Source organism: Rana temporaria, chromosome 5 (assembly GCF_905171775.1).
Source record: "Rana temporaria chromosome 5, aRanTem1.1, whole genome shotgun sequence".
Classification (NCBI taxonomy): Eukaryota; Metazoa; Chordata; class Amphibia; order Anura; family Ranidae; genus Rana; species Rana temporaria.
Genome location: NC_053493.1, coordinates 169,836,063 through 169,855,473, shown reverse-complemented (window position 1 = coordinate 169,855,473; position 19,411 = coordinate 169,836,063). Strand labels below are relative to the sequence as shown.

At 45.3% G+C, this 19,411-nt stretch overlaps 2 protein-coding genes across 15 annotated transcripts in view; one reads left to right on the top strand and one right to left on the bottom strand.

The window, feature by feature from the left end:
* BRD9 (bromodomain containing 9) overlaps nucleotides 1–14,120 on the bottom strand; it is a 54,112-nt gene extending 39,992 nt beyond the window's left edge. For 2 of the 12 annotated variants that reach the window (XM_040353358.1, XM_040353359.1), the window contains exons 1-5: nucleotides 13,961–14,117; nucleotides 10,818–11,041; nucleotides 5,524–5,656; nucleotides 5,380–5,440; nucleotides 2,538–2,682 (exon numbers count right to left, since the gene is read on the bottom strand). In XM_040353358.1, the coding sequence (XP_040209292.1) occupies nucleotides 2,538–2,682; nucleotides 5,380–5,440; nucleotides 5,524–5,656; nucleotides 10,818–11,041; nucleotides 13,961–14,045 (648 nt within the window). In that variant the 5' untranslated portion in view covers nucleotides 14,046–14,117. Of the gene's footprint in view, nucleotides 1–2,537; nucleotides 2,683–5,379; nucleotides 5,441–5,523; nucleotides 5,657–10,817; nucleotides 11,042–13,960 lie in introns of all 12 variants that reach the window. The other 10 variants (XM_040353365.1, XM_040353361.1, XM_040353366.1 and 7 more) reach the window with 9 other exon arrangements.
* Nucleotides 14,121–14,301: 181 nt separating this feature from the next.
* The window catches only part of TRIP13 (thyroid hormone receptor interactor 13), a 140,161-nt gene continuing 135,051 nt past the window's right edge, over nucleotides 14,302–19,411 (top strand). Inside the window, exon 1 of one of the 3 annotated variants that reach the window (XM_040353371.1) lies at nucleotides 14,302–14,460. The gene's annotated coding sequence lies outside the window, so the exon portion shown is untranslated. Of the gene's footprint in view, nucleotides 14,502–19,411 lie in introns of all 3 variants that reach the window. The other 2 variants (XM_040353369.1, XM_040353368.1) reach the window with 2 other exon arrangements.

The following is a 19,411-nucleotide window of genomic DNA, read 5'->3' as shown; positions in this document are numbered from 1 at the left end:
ACAATGGCTCATCCTGTACAGGTGCATCATACATTACCGGAGAGGAAACTACCAAGTGGGCCCGGCTAGAGGCTCTCGTCTCAGGTGACAATGCTTTTTTGTCTGTTTTAGTCCCTGTATTTTGCCTCTGGAAAGACATATTACTAAGCAAAAAAAAGCCAAGGTACTAGCAACTGCATATACTCCTGTGCTAGTTAAGCAATTTACATACAGTATGCAACAAATCACACACAGTTTCATGCCAAGTGGGTGTCCTTTTTTAGGGGTGCTCAATAACCAACCACATAGAGACCTTACGTGCCCTGTAAGTCGCTGTGTCCCCAATCAGGGGAGAGCTGCATGTTTGAGAGGCTTTATGTGCACTTCTGCCTGCTTGAGTGCCATGGAATAACCGCCTCTTCCTCCTTGCTGTGCCCCATAAAGCGTGCCCCACCTAGGGGAGAATGGCGGCATCATGAGAGGAAGAAAGGTCTTCCTGCATCATGGTAGTGAGGAGGGACATGGTTGCTATCCATTAGAGAGCTCTGCAGCAGAGAGTGTGCTGTCTGTAAAGAACCGACACTGTACTGGAGCTTGGTAAGTAAAATGCAACTCTTTACTCCCTCTAGTGGCAATAATAGAGAAGACACCCACTCAAAAGGAAAAAGTCTTTAAGATATATGCTTAGTACTTTTTTCCTGCTTATCTTATCCCCGCCGCAGAATTGCTGAAAATCAGACAAAATCAATCTTCACCCACCACGCGGGCATGTGTGCCAACCTTCAGGGATATGGGTTCCTACTTAAAGGATGCCTCTTCCCTGGGCCTTGTAAAAGACTCTGCCAGGACTTTTAGCATTTTTAAAAAGTGAAAGTGCTGGACCCTATAGCCCTATAGACCATTCCTCCAAAGAGAGAGATTACAGGCAACACCTCCTGCGCGAGGCCTGGATACCATGCAGTTTTGGCGTAATAACTTAAGCATCTTGGATGGACCCGAAGTATAGCTCTTTTGGCCCAGGGGCCTCTATGGCAGAGCTTCCTTTAGCACATCCTAATCGCATCCAACCTCTTAGACACTGGCGAAAAAAAACCTAAAAAGGTACTTCCTGTATGGGAGGGGAACTTGCTCTCATTGGTTGTGCCAGTGTCCAATCACATCTGGTGACCCATACAATCCACTATGTAACGATTAAGGCTCTGTGTCCCATGGTGTACGATAAAGAAATCTGAAGTTAAATTTCGCACGGATGAACGATCTGCCAATTTTCTGATCGTTGGTATGCTGCTTTTGACAGCCGATTACAAATTTTCATCAGACAAAAACTGGATGTGCAGACGCCAACATTTGTGTCCAAATTTTCTTTTCATTAATATGGTTTTCTGCCCCCCAAAAAAATCTGAAGAGCAAGACTAGGCATGCTCAGAAATGAAAGAACACATACAAAACAATGCAACACATTACGTCACTTCTGATATAGTCAGAAAACATTTCTGATAGCGAGTACCCTCTTCACTTTCGATTTGAGACTTGTGTACAAGGCTTTAGGCTCGGTTCACATCTTCATTACATGCGACTCAGACCGGCTTTCAATGGAGTCTGTTCACATGCCCGGGGCACTGGCAGTCCCATTTGAAAAAGGGTCCTGTGCGATTTTGGGTGCGGTTTAGGTGCAAATTCAAGTAAACATTTGCACCTGAACCAGTGAACAAAAACGCACCAGACACCGGACTGCAAACCACAGCTGGGGCATGTGTGAACCCAGCCTAAAATGGAGGTAATGGATTGCACAAAATCTACCAGATGTAAAGCAGACAGCACCTTAAAATCACCAAATGAAATCACTAATATTTCAGTTATTCAGTTACAAATATATTGATGCAAAAAGAATACATGCTTTTCTAATGCTTTGAGTAATAAATGAATTGCTATACATAAAACATGCAACAAACAAGGTTTCTATGTACAAATTGGGGCTCCTTCACACAGGTTGACTGAACAGGTCAATTTTTTAGGCGAACCAGATTGGACCCTCCAGTCTCCGATTACACCTGTCGATAGCCGATCCTGTCTGCTAAAAACAGACAGATGGGGATCAGATGGCAATTGGGTGTAAAACGGACAAGCGGTCCATTTTAAATCTGACCACCCATAAAGGACAGCAGGCGGTTTCTTTGTCCGCTCTGCATCAGCAGAGAGGACACAGACCAGCCAACCGCCTGCTTAGTAGGGGAGAAAGGGGGGGGGGGGGGTCAGATCCCCCTGCTGAGCAAGCAGACTCCTAGCAGAGCCAACCCATGTGGAAGTGGCCTTATTCAAGTATTTTCCGTGAATATTGCCATTCAGAAACATTTTGCCACCTTTAAACTTCTATTTACTTGCAATTTTTTCATTTTGCATTTAAAAAAGGTGGCCAAATATTTTGAAAAAAAAAACAAAAAAAAAAATATATAAAAAGATCACTTACCCAAGGATAAGTATCATTTGAATATGATTAACTTAAAATAGATCACAGGAAAATTAAACAGACTAGAACACCTCTATAACATGCGACATACCTTAAATTCTGTGATTGATTTGTACTCATTTGCAGAAATTTTGTCCTTCATTGTACTAAAATCCATGGGATGCTTTATTATCACAAAATAACCTGGAGCAATCTGATCCGTCACTGGAAATGCAAAAAATCCATGGGGGTCTTTACTGTAAGGATAAACAAACTACTATTAAAAAATGTAAAATCTTGGTTAAAAGGAAAAAAAATAAAAAAAATACTGCTTTTGCGTTGCCCCTTCTATCCCCTGTAATGTTACTTGGTACCACTGGTACTTAACTCTGGTTCATGGCTCCTTTTTCCTGTATGTCTCCTCATGCTTGCCTTCTCTACCTTTTACGGTCCCTTTAGTGCCCCCCTACCACCATACTTTCATAGGTGAATTTTTACTATTCTCTCACAACAGTCAAAAATTCTGCTCTTTTCCAGTTTTCCATTCTGCCCCATGGCAATATTTTCCCTTCAAAAGGCAGAGCCTGATTACTTTATCAGAGCTAGATTCTTGAGCAGGAGTGATCCATTACCTATGTTATTGCACCTGGATGCTTGCTCGTGTACTTCAACATATGCTGGTACACTGATATGGAATACAGTGTTGCTGTATAATGCTACATTATAGTCAGCATTTACATTGCTGTATGTCCGGAAGAGAGAAGCGACTCAAAGACGTTGTATAATTGCCATTTTCCTATTGCCATTTAATTCCCATGGGACACTATAAAACAGGGATATGCAATTAGCGGACCTCCAGCTGTTGCAGAACTACAATTCCCATGAGGCATAGCAAGACTCTGACAGCCACAAGCATGACACCCAGAGGCAGAGGTATGATGGGAGTTGTAGTTTTGCAACAGCTGGAGGTCCGCTAATTGCATATCCCTGCTATAAAAGCTCATTTACACCAGCAGCATTAACGCAGTAGCAACACACAGGCAAGAAGAATGGATGTATTCCAATGAGCCTAGTTTACTGGTACCACTGCATTGCTTTCATCTACAGTGCACCCGGAAAGTATTCACAGCCGCTTCACTTTTTCCACATTGTGTTATGTTACAGCCTTTTTTCCCAAAATGGATTAAATTCATTATTTTCCTCAAAATTTTACAAACAATACCCCATAATGACAACTTGAAAGAAGTTTGAAATATTTGCAAATTTATAAATAAAAAATAATCACACGTACATAAGTATTGACAGCCTTTGGCATGACTCAAAATTGAGCTCAGGTGCATTCTGTTTCCACTGACCATCCTTGAGATGTTTCTAGAACTTGGAGTCCACCTGTGGTAAATTCCGTTGATTGGACACGATTTGACAAGGCACACACCTGTCTATATAAGGTCCCACAGTTAACAGTGCATGTCGGAGAACAAGCCAAGCCATGAAGTCCAAGGAATTGTCTGTAGACCTCCGAGACAGGATTGTATCGAGGCACAGATCTGGGAAAGGGTACAGAAAAAATGTCTGCAGCATTGAAGGTCCCAATGAGCACAGTGGCCACTATCATTAATAAAGAAGTTTGGCACCACCAGGATTCTTTCTGGAGCAGGCCGTCCAGCCAAACTGAGCAATCGGGGGTAAAGGGGCCTTACACAGAGAGGTGACCAAGAACCTGATGTTCACGCCGACAGAACCTTCCAGAAGAACAACCACCTCTGCAGCACTCCACCAATCAGGCCTGTATCATAGAGTGGTCAGACGGAAGGCACTCCTCAGTAAAAAGGCCCATAACAGCCCGTCTGGAGTTTGCCAAAAGGCACCTGAAGGACTGACAATGAGAAACATTCTCTGGTCTGATGAAACAAAGATTGAACTCTTTGGTCTAAATAGCAAGCTCCATGTCTGGGGGAAACCAGGCATCGCACATCCACTGGTCAATATCCTCCCTACAGTGAAGCATGGTGGTGGCAGCAGCTGTGGGGATGTTTTTGAGCGGCAGGAACTCGGAGACTAGTCAGGATCGAGAGAAAGATGAATGCAGCAATGTACAGAGACATCCTTGATGAAAACCTACTCTGGACCTCAGACTGAAGTGAAGGTTCATCTTCCACCAGGACAAGGACCCTAAGCAGACAGCCAAGATAACAAAAGAAGTGGCTACAGTACAACTCAGACTTGAACCCGATTGAACATCTCTGGAGAGATCTGAAAATGGCTGTGCGCAACGCTCTCCATCAAAGCTGACGGAGCTTGAGAGGTGTTGCAAAAAAAAAAAAAAAGGAGAAACTGCCCAAAAATAGGTGTGCCGAGCTTGCAGCATCATACTCAAAAAGACTTGAAGCTGTGATTGGTGCCAAAGGTGCTTCAACAAAGTATTGAGGCAGTGAATACTTATATACAGGTGATTTTTAATAAAATTTGGCAAAGATTTCAAAACAAACTTCTTTCACATTTTCATTAGTTGTCATCATTGGGAATTGTTTGTAGGATAATAATGAATTTAATCCAATTTTGAATAAGGCTGTAACATAACAAAAATTACAAAAAAGTGAAGCGCTGTTAATACCCTCGTGATGCACGGCACGTTTACAAAAAAAAAAAAAATTACAGTATGCTGCAGTATGGAATGAACTACAAATAAATATAAAACGTGCACAAAATAAAATGAACGTATGTATGTATGTATGTATGTATGTATGTATGTATGTATGTATGTATGTATGTATATATATATATATATATATATATATATATATATATATATATATATATATATATATATATATATTTATTCTGAGCAAATGCATGTAAATGCACTGAAAACACGCACACAAATGTGGATGCAGAAACACAATGAAAGCACAGATTGAGATGTAAACAAGCCCTAAGCATCATTCTAATCTTACCGTTGCAGTTGACGGAGGAAGTATTCCAGAAGTTGTTGTATCGGTGTGCTTTCATTTTCTGCTGCAAAGCCAAAAGCAACAATTAAATAAAATGCCCCACATTAGAAAAGAAAACCAATACAAATGCCACAATAACGGTTTCACCTGGATGTGTTCTACAAGCTCTAACAGGACGGTCTGTTGCAGTTTCAACCTCCACTTTTTTCATTGGCTCAAAAAACTCGGTTTCACCATCAGAGTCACACTGTTCCTTTTCTCGTTTTCGCTTTTTCTCTTCCTATAAAACAAATATCATCATCATCAGATTACATGCCAAAGTTTACAAAAAAAAGTCAACTAGGGCAAATTGTATATTAATGCTTTACAAAAATTACTAATGTTTTTTATTTAGAAGAACTCCAGTAAAGGGCTTGTTTGCACTTCGGCTACCTTCACACTGAGGCACTATAGCTAGCGCCTGTAAAGCGCCTGTCCTCTCACTCCAGTGTGAAAGCCCAAGTGCTTTCACACTGAAGCGGTTTGTTGGTAGGACACAAAAAAAAAAATCCTGCACGCAGCATCTTTGAGGCACTGCAGGTGTGGTGTGTATACACTGCTCTTACAGCTCCCTGCCCATTGAAATCAATGGGCAGTGCCAGCTTTTTTAAACCCTCCTCGGCCCGTTAGCAGTGGTTAAAAGCGCCCCGCTAGTGGCCGAAAAGCACTGCAAAAACTACGGTAAATCGTCCTTAAAAATAGCGGCGCTTTAACGCCAACGCCCGCCCCAGTGTCAAAAGGTCCATGTACACCAGGTGCAGTGGGATTGCGTTGGGAGACTATACCAGCGTAGTCCCAGTACAAAACAAGGCAAAAAATACATAGTCTTTGGTGTCGCTGCTTTGTGGTAGTGTGCAGGCAGTGTGTACTGAAAAATAAATAAATAAATAAAAAACTGCCTTTACAACCACTGTAACCTCCCTGTCGGTATTCCCGAGTGTGGCTTGGGGTTAAATTTCAGTACCATTAGCGGTAACCAAGAGCTACATTGCAGGATCCTGGTGCACCTTGTCCCCAGAATCCTGCAATGTCTCTCCGCCGTGACCTCCACTCGATGCCTCTGTGTGCCAGGCTCCATTCCCTGCAACAAATGGGGGGCAGAGCCCAGCGGCAAATTCAAAAATTACAAAATTCAAAATGCATACAGTACACTGTAATCTTATAGATTACATTACTGTATGAAATTATTTTACCTCCTTTTTGTCCCAAGTGTTTTGTCCAGTGCCCTGCATGCAGTTTTATATTATTTATATTGTTTTTTCTGCCTGGAAACTTGAGATTGTCCATGGCAACCAAAAAGTGTCCCTTTACGTCAAAAGTGGTTTAAAAACAGCTAGAAAACAGCGATAGTAAATAAGAACACTTGCAGAATTGAGCGATAGTAAATAGTGGGGAAATTAATATAATAATTAGAACATTTATGATTTTGTGTTTCAAACTTTATCATACCCGGGATGTCTACTAGACTCTTGTATTTGTTAGTGTGTTATTACTAAGAATTACAGACCTACAATATAAAATGCCAAATTTCTATACAAAACAATTGTTTAAGATGCAAAAATCTGACATAATCCAGGGTTGTTAAAGACCTCTTTCTGAAAATGGCAGATGTTATCTGTGTTATGACTTCAGTACTTTTCTGTTAGACACAAGAAACAGGAGAAGTGATAGGAAGTGTCAAAAAACGTTATCTCTATTTGTTCCTAGGCAGTAGGGATGAGCTTTATGTTTGAGTCAAACATGAGTTCGACTCGAACATTGGTTGTTTGCCCGTTTGGCAAACAGCGAACAATTCGGAGTGTTCGCGGCAAATTCGAAAAACCGTGGAACACCCGTTAAAAGTCTATGGGAGAAGTCAAAGTGCTAATTTTATAGGTTAATATGAAAGTTATTGTCATAAAAAGTGTTTGGGGACCTGGGTCCTGCCCCAGGGGACATGTATCAATGCAAAAAATAAAGTTTTAAAACTGATGTTTTTTTGGGAGCAGTAATTTTAATAATGCTTAAAATGAAACAATAAAAGTGAAATATTCCTTTAACCACTTCCTTACTGGGCACCTAAACCCCCTTCCTGCCCAGACCAATTTTCAGCTTTCAGCGCTGACGCAATTTGAATGACAATTGTGCGGTCATACAACACTGTACCCAAATTATATTTTTATAATTTTTTTCCCCCACAAATAGAGCTTTCTTTTGGTGGTATTTGATCAACTCTGCGGTTTTTATTTGTTGCGCTATAAACAAAAAAAAAAAAACACACAATTTGTTTTACTGTTTGTTATAATAATATCCCAATTTTTTTTTTTGTAACTTTTTTTTCTCAGTTTAGGCCGATACGTATTCTTCTACATATTTGTAAAAAAAAAAAATCGCAATAAGCGTATATTGATTGGTTTGCGCAAAAGTTATAGCGCCTACAAAATACGGGATAGATTTATAAAAAAATATATTTTGATCAGGCCTGCGATATTGCAGCGGACATATCGGACACTTGACACTATTTTGGAACCATTCACATTTATACAGCGAACAGTGCTATAAATATGCACGGATTACTGTATAAATGTGACTGGCAGGGAAGGGGTTAAATGTATTCCCTGGGAGTGATTTTTACTGTGGGGGGAGGGGACTGATCTGTGTCCCTATGTACAAGGGACACAGCATCGGTCTCCTCTCTCCCTGACAGGATGTGGAGCTCTCTTTTTACACACAGAGCGGCGCGCGGGGGGGAATGTAAACAGCAGGACGTCCACCCAGCAGTTGAGAGCCGCGCTGTGGACGTCTTTCGTCTATAGCGCAGTTCTCAAGTGGTTAAATTGCGTACATGGGGGTGTCTATAGTATGCCTGTAAAGTAGCGCATGTTTCCCATGTTTAGAACTGTTCCTGCACAAAATGTAATTTCTAAAAGGGGGAAAAAAAAGTAATTTAAAACTACTTGCGGCTATTCATGAACTGTCGGGTCTCGGCAATACAGATCAAAGTCATTGAAAAAAAACGGCAGGGGTTCCCCTCCATTCCATTACCAGGCCCTTCAGGTCTGGTATGAATATTAAGGGGAACCCAGCACCAAAATGATAAAAAAAAAAAAAAAAAAAAAAAAAAATTGTGTGGGGTTCCCCCCAAAAATCCATACCAGACCCTTATCCGAGCACGCAAACCTGGCAGGCCGCAGAAAAAGAGAGAGGGGGGGGGGGGGAGAGAGAGCACTAAATCCTGCCCAAAATATACTGGAATCGAGAGATCCGGGTCCCAATCGTCAGTACGGGGGGCCCCGAAAAATGTGATGTTGGGAACATGCCTAGCACAAAGGGAGACATGCATATATGCCAGGCCTCGACAAAATCCGGGCGCCCAGTCGCAATTGCGACAAGAAATTGTGACCTGGTGAAGCTTAAGCCTGCAGAATGCCGCAAAGCCACGGCCTCAATTACCGGGCGGCGCGATCGCGGCGGGCCCGCGCCTGCCGGTAATTGAGGCCGCGGCTTTGCGGCCTTCACAGAAGGAAGCCGAGGCCTGCAGAAGGCCGTGGCCTCAATTACCGGACGGAGCGGACCGGCCCGTAATTGAGGCCACGGCTTTGTGGCCTTCTGCTGGCCTCAGCTTCCTTCTGTGATCTGGTGCCATCTTGTGGTGGCCGTTGGCATTACAGGTTACATTACATTACAAGTAGCAAAACAGCAGTTCTAATGTGTTTTTCGCTGCCATCTCCTTCCCTCCAATTAAAACCCCCAAACATTATATACATTTTTTATTCTAACACCCTAGAGAATAAAATGGCGGTCGTTGCAATACTTTCTGTCACACCGTATTTGCGCAGCGGTCTTACAAGCGCACTTTTTTGAAAAAAAAAAAAAAATAAGACAACAGTAAAGTTAGCCCAATTTTTTTTTATATTGTGAAAGATAATGTTACGCCAAGTAAATTGATACCCAACATGTCACGCTTCCAAATTGCGTCTGCTCGTGGAATGGCGACAAACTTTTACCATTTAAAATCTCGGCGACGTTTAAAAAATTCTACAGGTTGCATGTTTTGAGTTACAGAGGAAGTCTAGGGCTAGAATTATTGCGTTCGCTCTACCAATCGTGGTTATACCTCACATGTGTGGTTTGAATACCATTTACATATGCGGGCGCTACTCACGTATGCGCTCGCTTCTGCGCGCAAGCTTGGCGGGACGGGGTGCGTTTTTTGGCTCCTAGATTCCAAGCAAATTTGTCAAACCCTGATATATGCGGTCCCCATGCAAAAAAAGCCCACTTCAATGAGGCCGCATGAAGGGGTTAAAATTGTGTTCACCAGTGAAACTGCGACAAACTTCAGTACCCTATATTTTCCATAGGCGACGCTTTAAGGCTGCTTTCAGACCTATGCAAACTGAGTGCGGCTTAAACCACATCCAATTTGCATAACATTATAAAATACATTGATTTTAATGAGGCTGGTTCACATATGTGCGATGCATTCGCACTGCCCAAAAAACGTGCGCTTTTTCTAGGCATTGCGGTGCGTTTCAGGTGCGAATTCAGGCCCATTATCTTCTTTGGGCACGCATCTGATTCGCAGATGTGTTAACTTCTCATCAGGATTTCTCCCATTCTCCTCAATACACTTCCCCCCTCCCCTCTCCCAGGTCTCCAAATTCGCAGCTACAACGGAGATGATCTGCTGAACAGCTCTCTTATCTCTTTGCAGAGATAACAGAGCTGAAATTTGCACCGCACAAGTGTGAATGCAGCCTCAAAGCCCTTGCAGATTATCAGTTTAGAGTTACCTGTGAATAATGGGTCTAGAATGATTGATCCTGCTTGCGTGGAGATGTGCAACATGTTTAGTGCAGTTGACATTTTTGTGTGCAGGTGCCCCAAATATGTGCATTTACATTTGTTCATGCATTTATGTGGGAGTGGGCTCCGAATTTTAAAAAAAATTTAAGTGCTTGGGTGTAACCCAATTTTTTACACTAAACTTCAAAACGTCCAAAAAAAAAAAAACAATGTCTCACTTGCCCTTCAAAGAATCGACTAGAGTACAGATCAAGCAAGCAAGAGGAATTGACAGGATCACCAGGTATGTAGCAAGGTACTGGTACCAGCAGACAGAGAGGGGAGGATGACACAGGAGACAGATAGAAGGGCTGCAGATGACGGAGGCATGTACTCTGACCATGGTGTCAGGGCTCAGCAGCCCTGATACACCGTGGTCAGTGTGCCGAGAGGAGAGCATAGCCAGGCAGGATCAGACAGGTATTTCAGGTGCTACAGGGGGCCAAATGAAAGGGCACAAGCACTGTGCTCTATAACACGCTTTGAGAGAACATGATCAGTTTTTTTGGGGGGTTAACAAACGCTTTAAAATATTTATAATCAAGGATCTTCTGTTTATACTACAGGTGACATACCTTCCTTCGTCTTCTTTCTTCTTCATCCACATGCTTTTCTTTCTCTTTCTCTGCCTTCTTTTTCTTCTTTTTCTTTTTTTCTTTGTGTCGCTCTCGCTGTTCATAATCTGACCGATCTTCATAATAACTAGAATCATGTCCAGATCCTGACAATTCAGTCACTTCACTACCTCCAACTTTAAGAACCAGTTTTAACGTTTTTTCAGATGGTTTATCTACATAATCTGAACAAAGAGAAATATATTTAATTGTGGTGAATTCAATAATTATCTTATATATTTATAGTTGTAACTACTAGCCGACAGCAAAGGTTTCAAGTATATGAATTGATAGGTATGTACAATAAGGCCCAACAATGAACTTCTCTTATTTGCTTCCTTTTGGTCTGTTAAATATACTATTGAAAAAGTGTTTTATCAGTTTTCATATGTGTAAAACATAGCATATTTTATACTCACCAAGTTCATTGAGGAAAACAGCATTGTAGATAGATCATTGGTTTGTCCCAAAAGAGGTCTAGGCAAGTATACCACACCACAGCCAAAGACTAAAGCCCTGTACACACTGGCCGAATGTCGGGTGGCATCGGCCAGTTCAAAAGAAACAGGCCGACATGTATTGCAGCCAGTCTGACAGAAGCCGGCTGCTATCGAAGACCAGAAAAGGTCTTCCAACTGGCTCCTGATCGGCCAATTGCTGAGAGCGCTGACCAGAGTTTTCTGGTGGAGGGGGGACCGTCCCCCTGTTAGAACACAACAGAAAAGAAGATAACTGTACTAACAGCAAATTGTTAGTACAACAGATCTGACCTGAGCAGTCAAAATGTACATCCCCCCCCTTCATGACCAGGCCATTTTTTGATGTGTGGCACTGCGTTACTTTAAAGCGGAGGTTCAAAAAAAAAAAGTGAACCTCCGCTTTTTGGAACCCTCCCCCCCTCCGGTGTCACATTAGGCACCTTTCAGGGGGAGGGGGGTGCAGATACCTGTATAAAACAGGCATTTGCACCACTTCAGGGTCCCGTCTCTTCACGTCACCCCCCCCCCCCATCTTCTAGGAAACACTGTTCCCAGGAGAGAGTGGGGACCAGTGACGGCGCGCCACGATACTCGCAAATGCACAGTAGGGAACCGGGCAGTGAAGCTGCAAGTTTGTCACTGTAATTTTTTATGAACTCCAATGTTTGGGACTGTATTGTCATTAATAAGGAACATTTTCACTGTTCACTCATGTTTTATGCAGCAGATTGACTATATATTTCAAGATGTATGCCAATTATTATAGATTGATAGATTTATAATCACTAGTATTGTGGCACATGAACAGCGTGCCGCCTATCAGTGTTGCCAACCTACCAGATTGAAATTTACTGACACAACACCCAAAATTTACTGGCAGTTGCAAAATTAGTTTTAAAAGGGGTTGCAAAGGTTCATGTTTTTTCACCTTAATGCATCCTATGCAAACGCGCTCTTTCTTTGCCCAGTCTTCTAGGCTCTTCATTGGATAGATTGATAGCAGAGCAGCCTTTGGCTCACGCTGCTGTCAATCAAATCCAATGATGTGGGCGCCGGGGATAAGTCCTGTACTCTGGGGCAATGGATGCCGACAACAGGAATCGGGAGCATGCCCGCAAGGTTACCCTCTTGGGAGAGCGATTCCCAGAGGGGGGTTATCTGAGGCGGGGAGGAGCCAAGACAGCCGCCGAGGGACCCCAGAAGATGATGTTCAGGGCTACTCTCTGCAAAACGAGCTGCACAGTGGAGGTAAGCAAGACATGTTTGTTATTTAAAAAAAATAATCTGCGAACCTTTAGTGTCACTTTAACTACAAATGTAAGAATTTAGGCTACAATTAGAAACATATTTCTTTTTTATCATAAGTATAGTAAGTAGCTCAGGGACAGGACTCAGGAAGTCAAGAGATTTGAACACACACATGAAATTGGCTCTCACAGTGACCCTGATAGCAGTGTGCAGCAGCACAGTGGATGAAGATGACACCTCACCGACACAACACGTCCCCTCCTGAGTCACAGTGGTAGTCTCTCTCCACACCAGGTGGTCCCTCCACTCCAAACAGCACTGACAGTCCTGCTCCTGGCTTGCCTTGCTCCCATCCCTCAGACGCGCACATGAGTCTGCGGCTGCTCCACTTGGCTCCCTTGTGCCATAGCTTCACACGAAACTCTCATGCACCACATCTACCAGCCCTGCCGGTGACTTGTCCTGAATGTTCCCCTATGGGGGAAGTTCCTCCACTGACTGCGCAGGCGCAAATTTCCCGACGGAAATCCCCGAACCTCGCCCGGCATCCAGGCTCATTCTTTAACATCCCCGTGGATTGGAGGATGTTAAAAAAAGAGCCAGGAGGCCGAGCGAGCGAAGCGAGCCGTCCGAGCGCAGCGAGGACGTGAGGCCGACTGGCCACTTACCTCACTATCCACGTCGCCCTGGATGCCGGCCGCCGTTCGGGGATTTCCGTCAGCAAGTTTGCACCTGCGCAGTGCTTGAAGGAACTTTCCCGATGGCTGGAACCATCTCAGCGCATCAGTTCGCGCATGCGCTGGAACTTCCACGATAGCTGGAACCAGCATGTCAGATCACCGGCACTGACTAGACACACTGTAGCAGGCACTCGGACGTTTCCGGCCACCTCCGGACCAGAACTGCGCATGCGCAGTTCCGAGCTGAGTGTCACAGCCATATTTTTTACTAGCAGGAGTAAAGTGACCATTTTTTACTAGCTGCCAGTAAAAATACTGACGGTTGGCAACACTGCCCCCTATCTCACTACACAGTGTGAACAGGATACATAGAAAACAATCAGTTTCTGGCAATCCTTACGGTGATCTGCGTGGTTCCAGCACGGTTAACGCTGCTCACCGCCGTACGTGAGAACGCAGCCTTATGGATTGGCAAGCTGCAATCCATTTGTATTTTGGTATTAGGTTTGATACAAATTATACACCAAGCATACTGGGTTTGATACAAAGCATACACCAAGAAGTAAACAAATAAAAACCTACAAACATTCCCAGATAAGTCATATAAGCAGAAAAGATTACAATACAAGAGACTTTGGATAAAAAGCAGAATAATAGTAAGCACTTCAATGCACCCCATCCCCCCATCGATACACACACTGAGACTGCTCTCCGGGAGATCCGAGCTCACCGGCGTCGTAGGACCTCCATTCCGACCTATGCTTCTTGTGTTTCTTTCCCATAGTTGTTTACACAACCACTAACAAATGAAAACAACTAAACCCCGGAAGAAATGAATGAGGACTCTTTACTTCCGGGGCACAAACCCCAAAATCCCGAGCGGCATCGTGAGACTTGCTGACTGGCCTAAGGCTGGTTGGCTCATGAAACACTTGTATACGGGTAATTGTGCAAATAATATGCATATAGTTTACAGGGAAAACTGAAAGCGGTCAAATGATGACAAAACAAGGTTTTGTTCCGAATCCTGTGTGGGCAAGAGTTAATAGATTGGTCTTCGGGAAAATGGCGAATGCCTTGGAGTCTCCATACGTGGTGGAGACATTTTTATCTACTCTAGGGGGAGCTGCTTTTCTGTCCCCTCCTCCCAGGGGCGGCTGCGCGGGACATTTGTTTCCTATTCAAAGCCTGGGAACGGTAAGACACTTAGCAGGAAGCTAAACTTCTGTCTGCCTCAGGTGAGGATGTGTGTATACACCGGTCAGCAGCAACTTAGTGACCATTGACGGGTTAAAGGATAAGTTTGTGCGGCTGCAGCATTGGGAACTTGTTCCACCCTAAAAAATTAGTGGAACATGTTCACAAAGGTGAACGTTATCCTTCAGGCTAGGTTCTTACTCATGCTGTGCGAGAACCACAGCAATTCCTGTGCGTGTTCCTGTTCGCAGGCAGTTCACGCTGTCAATATAAAGTTATAGACGTCCCCAAATCGGTTCGCAGGACGCAGTGCAAACTGTACATGGGTTTGAACACCGAAGCGAAACAATAAAAAAAAAAGAGGCCCTGCACCAATTTGGTGTGAATGCAATGCAATCTGGCTGAAAATCGCATTGAAACAGACATCGTATATGGTGTGCACAGGAATGTGGTGTGAATCACTTGCGATGCCTGCAATGGCATCAGTGTGAACCCAGCCTTAACGTGTTAGTAAACCCAGGACCCTGCATTCATTATATCTAGTCTCCCACAGTACACATTGAAATGCAATTATTGTAGTAAATATAAGCTGCTAAATACCTTTTCTCATTAGCAGTATATAGCAGTCTCGTGACTTCTATTAGTGTCTGGTTAAAGCTCGGAGGAGTTCTATCATTCTACCCTGATTGTCCTATGAGGCTGCAGGATCTCTAACCCTCTGTGTGGACAGTGCTGATTGGTCCTGTGCTGATCACATGCACTCTTCCAAGGGGAAAAAAAAAACACCTTTTCTCTTATCGTCCATGGACGGACACAGCTCCTTAAATCTTGACAAGTGGGTTATGTTCCCTGTTTACAGGAGAGGACTAGGCAGAAACATGTTAAATAGTTAAATACATGTTACATTAACAGAGTTGAACAGCCCCGCCCAGGGGGCGGTCCCTCCAGACATAACCCTCCTCACTGCAGCTTGCAGCCTCAGTTTCGTTCTGCCTAGCAAAGGAGAAGGACGTATGGCTCCCTTTGGGCCCAGCGCCCTGAGGAGAAATTTTATTTTATTTTACTTTACTTTTTCTTGAAGAATCTTCTTTCAACTGTTGGCTGAGAGACAGGCTGGATATTATAGATCCTTGTAGTCTACTCAGTCCGACCAGCAAGCGTGGGCACACCTTTGCAAAGAGGCTTGGTCTGCCACGCCATACCTCATGACTCCTGAGGTGGCCGGTGAGCTTTGCTCCGAGGTCCACATATGACTGGGCTGTGGTGTTGTCTCACTCACAGTGGACCGGGCCGACAGCTACCTCCATTTCGGTTGTAGTTCTGTCAGGAATGCATCAGCGAGTCCTCGCTTGGACGGGTAAGTACAGTCCCTCCTGCTTCGGTGGGTTGGTACAGCTGGGCATTCCTGGGGTTCGGGGGTCCCTTCCCCTTACTTCCCTGCTCCTTTCCCTTGCTGCATTGCTAACATTGCCGCTGTCAGGGGGGAGGGGGCCTTCCTGAGGGGACTGTGTTATCTGGCCTGTGTTTTTTCTTTTTTGTATTGGGCTTTCCTGTGAGGTAAAAAGCCCTATGATGAGCACAGATGTTTATGATTGTACTTCAGCAGACGCTGACTGATTGGTGACACCTGTAACGGTTTTGCTTTTTATGCTGTATCTGTGTCTTATCCTTAAATAAAACAGCCCTAGGAGGCTTTTCCTGTTTAAACACAGGTCCCTGCAAAAGTTACCTCACGGTTCTTTTCCTCTCACAGGCAGCGCTGGGCAGTCTCCTCCTGAGGGAGTCCCCTGGTTACCCCTGGTCAGCGCAGCAAGTGGGTGAGAGGCCCTGAATAGGGCTCTAGGAGCTTTTGTCTATTTGTATGGACAGGTGTGCATATTATAATACACACTATATGTAAATATTGGAGTCAGTATCTGGGTCCTTCCCCACATGCTGGTGGTGGCAGCAGGTGTTAGCACCTGTGATTCCCACAGAGTTTTTATTGTTAGTCCTGGACACAGTTTGTGCCAGGGTGGGGGTGGACTGCGGGCGGGCGGTAAAAGAGTGCCCCCTTCCCCCGTTATCCCCTGGGGAATGCTCTGTTATGGAGCCATGGACTAGGTACCTAGTTAAAAAAAAAAAAAAAAAAAGGCAGAATAAGGCATTTATGGGTGCGCTTTTTACTGCTGCAAGGGACTCTCCTAAGCTGCATAGTGCAGCTGGGTTTCCGCCGAGGGCTCGGTCTTTTTTGGATCACACAAATCAGACCGCTGTGTAGGTTTTTTCCTTCTGTGCCCTTCTTTGATAATTTCTGAGATGCGGAATGAGAAAAGCCACTGAGGGCTTTTGTAGTCCCTCACCGCCGGGCGGGAACCCCCGCTTGTATGGATCTGACTGATAGAAGATCCGAAGTACTGACCCGTTCCATGTTTACCATGCTGGGGTCTGGCTTGCGGCCTATTGTGGCCACTACACTGGGGTCTCAGTGGTCGCTGGCGCTATTTTTTGGGAGATTTTTCAATTACATTGAAAACTCCCATTGGCGCCCATTTTGTCGTAGCCACGCTATGGCGCAGCTTACATTGTGCTGGCCATTTTCCTGTGGCCGCGTTCTGAACGCTCGGCGGCCATCTTGGAGTAGTCCTGACCCCTAGTGCTGTATACAACTCACAGAGTGAGCATTTTGCACTAGACAGTGGAGGAGCACCGACTCTCTCCTGAGGGTATTAGCCTAGCGGACCAGCTGGTCCAGGGCCTCATATAGGTCTGTGATGCTTCATTGAATGCTGCGCCCTTGTTATCCAGGGCGTCTGTTTCAGAATGGTTTTATGCACACGGTGGTATAGTGCTTAACTCCATTACTTGGCAGCAAAAGAGTCATTGGTTCGAATCTGCACACTGACGCCAATCTTCACACTGACGCCAATCTGCCTGGAGCTTGCATTGTCGCTCCCTGTGTCTGCGTGGGTTTCCTCCGGGTACTCCGGTTTCCTCCAAAGACATGTGTGCATACACCTACATAATATACATACACACTATGTGTGTGTATTATTTAGGGGCAACCCTCCCAGGCCGTCAAAGGCCCAGCTGGGGGACTAATCTGTCCCTGGGTGCATAAGCCGATCACGCCGGCACCCAAATCCTGCCAATGTATATAGCCTTCCCTCCCTGTCTCTAGGTGGGAGGGGCGGCTTGCAGGTTCACAATTCAGTGAAACCTCCCTGCTCTCCGACTAGTGGGTCTGCGAGGTGGTCTCTTCGGAGTACTAGATAGGGTTTCCTCCTATCCACAGAACAAAGTTCTGTCCTTGTGTCTTCCCCTCCCGGCACGTCGGTCTGCCTTGGGCAGTGTGGGATTTGCTAAGCTGCAAGGTAATTTTACCTTTCCTGCAGGACGAGAGTTTTGGGGTTTTCTATGGGCCTCAGGCCCTAAATACCTTTGTGAACGTCGGGTAGTTCCGCATGGAATCCATTTGTTCGGTGGTAGCTGTGCTTCATCCGGGGGATGTCCTGACGTCCTCGGACATCAGGGACGCATACATGCATGTCCCGTTTTGCACATGTCACAGTGTTTTTTTCTGTGCTTCGTGATGAGAGAAGGGTCTCTGTCAGCCTGTGGCCCTCCCTTTTGATCTGGCATCAGCACCATGGGTTTTCAGCTAGGAGCTCGCACTTATTTGAATTTTGTTGGGACAGCGAGGCTTTGCCTCATTGGCTACTTTGACGACTTTCTTCTGAGAGCAGCTTCTGTCTCCGACCTAGTGGATGGGTTATTCCCATTCAGACCCTCCGAAGATTCGGGTGGATGTTAAACGTTTAGGCCAGAAAGTGTAGCTCAGTGGCAGCAAGCCTGCCCTATATGTGTGCGACCCAGGGTTCAAATTATGGGCATGCTAGGTTCCGACTCAGCGTTGGAGTATCTAGTGTTGATCCAGACTCCTCAGTGGCAAAGGTCCTTCTTCCCCTGGAGAAATTGCAGACTCTTCAGTCTGCGGAGAAGGTATTGGCATCACGCAATCGGTCTTCTCTCCGGGCGCCTGCTGGTTTGGGGTCTGTGGGTAGCCTCCTTCAAGGTGGTACTGTATGCCCAGTTCCACACCCTGGTTTTCCAGTGGAACTACTGTCCAGGTGGTAAAAATCTCTTGTCTCTGAAATCATTGGATTCCTGTGCGCCACCTAGTCAGTCTCTCTGAGTTGGTGACAGAGATTCCCGACTCTTCGGTCCGGGAAGTTGTTCCTTCCTTCCAGTGGTCGGTGTTTACGACGAATGCCAGCTCACGGGTTGTGAACCTGGAGGTTCACAAAACTGGGGGGTCCAGTCGGCCCTGAGTCGCTGGACTTGCGTGGACCTATGACCACACCTCCTTGAATGTGTCTGGTCTCGGTAGCTACCCAGGGTCGGGCCTGGCTAGTGCCTGGTGGAAGACCGCCTGGGAATACCAGGTGCTGTCTACTGTTCATTGTCCTACTATTTTAGGCGATCAGGCTATGCTTCTCCTTGTGGTCGACCGATCTGGTTTCAGCCGGACAACGCCACGGCCGTGGCTTCAGTCTACCATCAGGTATGCCGGCAGGCAGACTACTGGAGTCGCCAGATGCTGGACCAGGGCGACTGGTCTTTGTGCTTGTGGTGTTTCGGCTCCCTTGCAGGAGGTGAGCCTCACATGGCATGGATCTCCTGGCAGCTTGTCTCCGCCGCAAGGGTGTCAGTTAGTGGCCAGGTCTAGTGATCTTGTACAGACGCGTCAGTCGCGCTGGTGGCCCTGTGTTGTCTGTATCGGTGATTTTTTGCCATTCCTCCATGGTAGTTGCTTCCTCGGCCGCTCCACAGAGTGGATGCTGAGGAGATCCCGATGATTCTAATCGCTCCAGATTAATCTCGGCGTCCTTGGTACGCTGATATCGGGCGCCTGGTAGCGGAGGCACCCTGGCGATTGCCAGGGCAGGAGGTTCCTGTCTCAAGGTCCCAT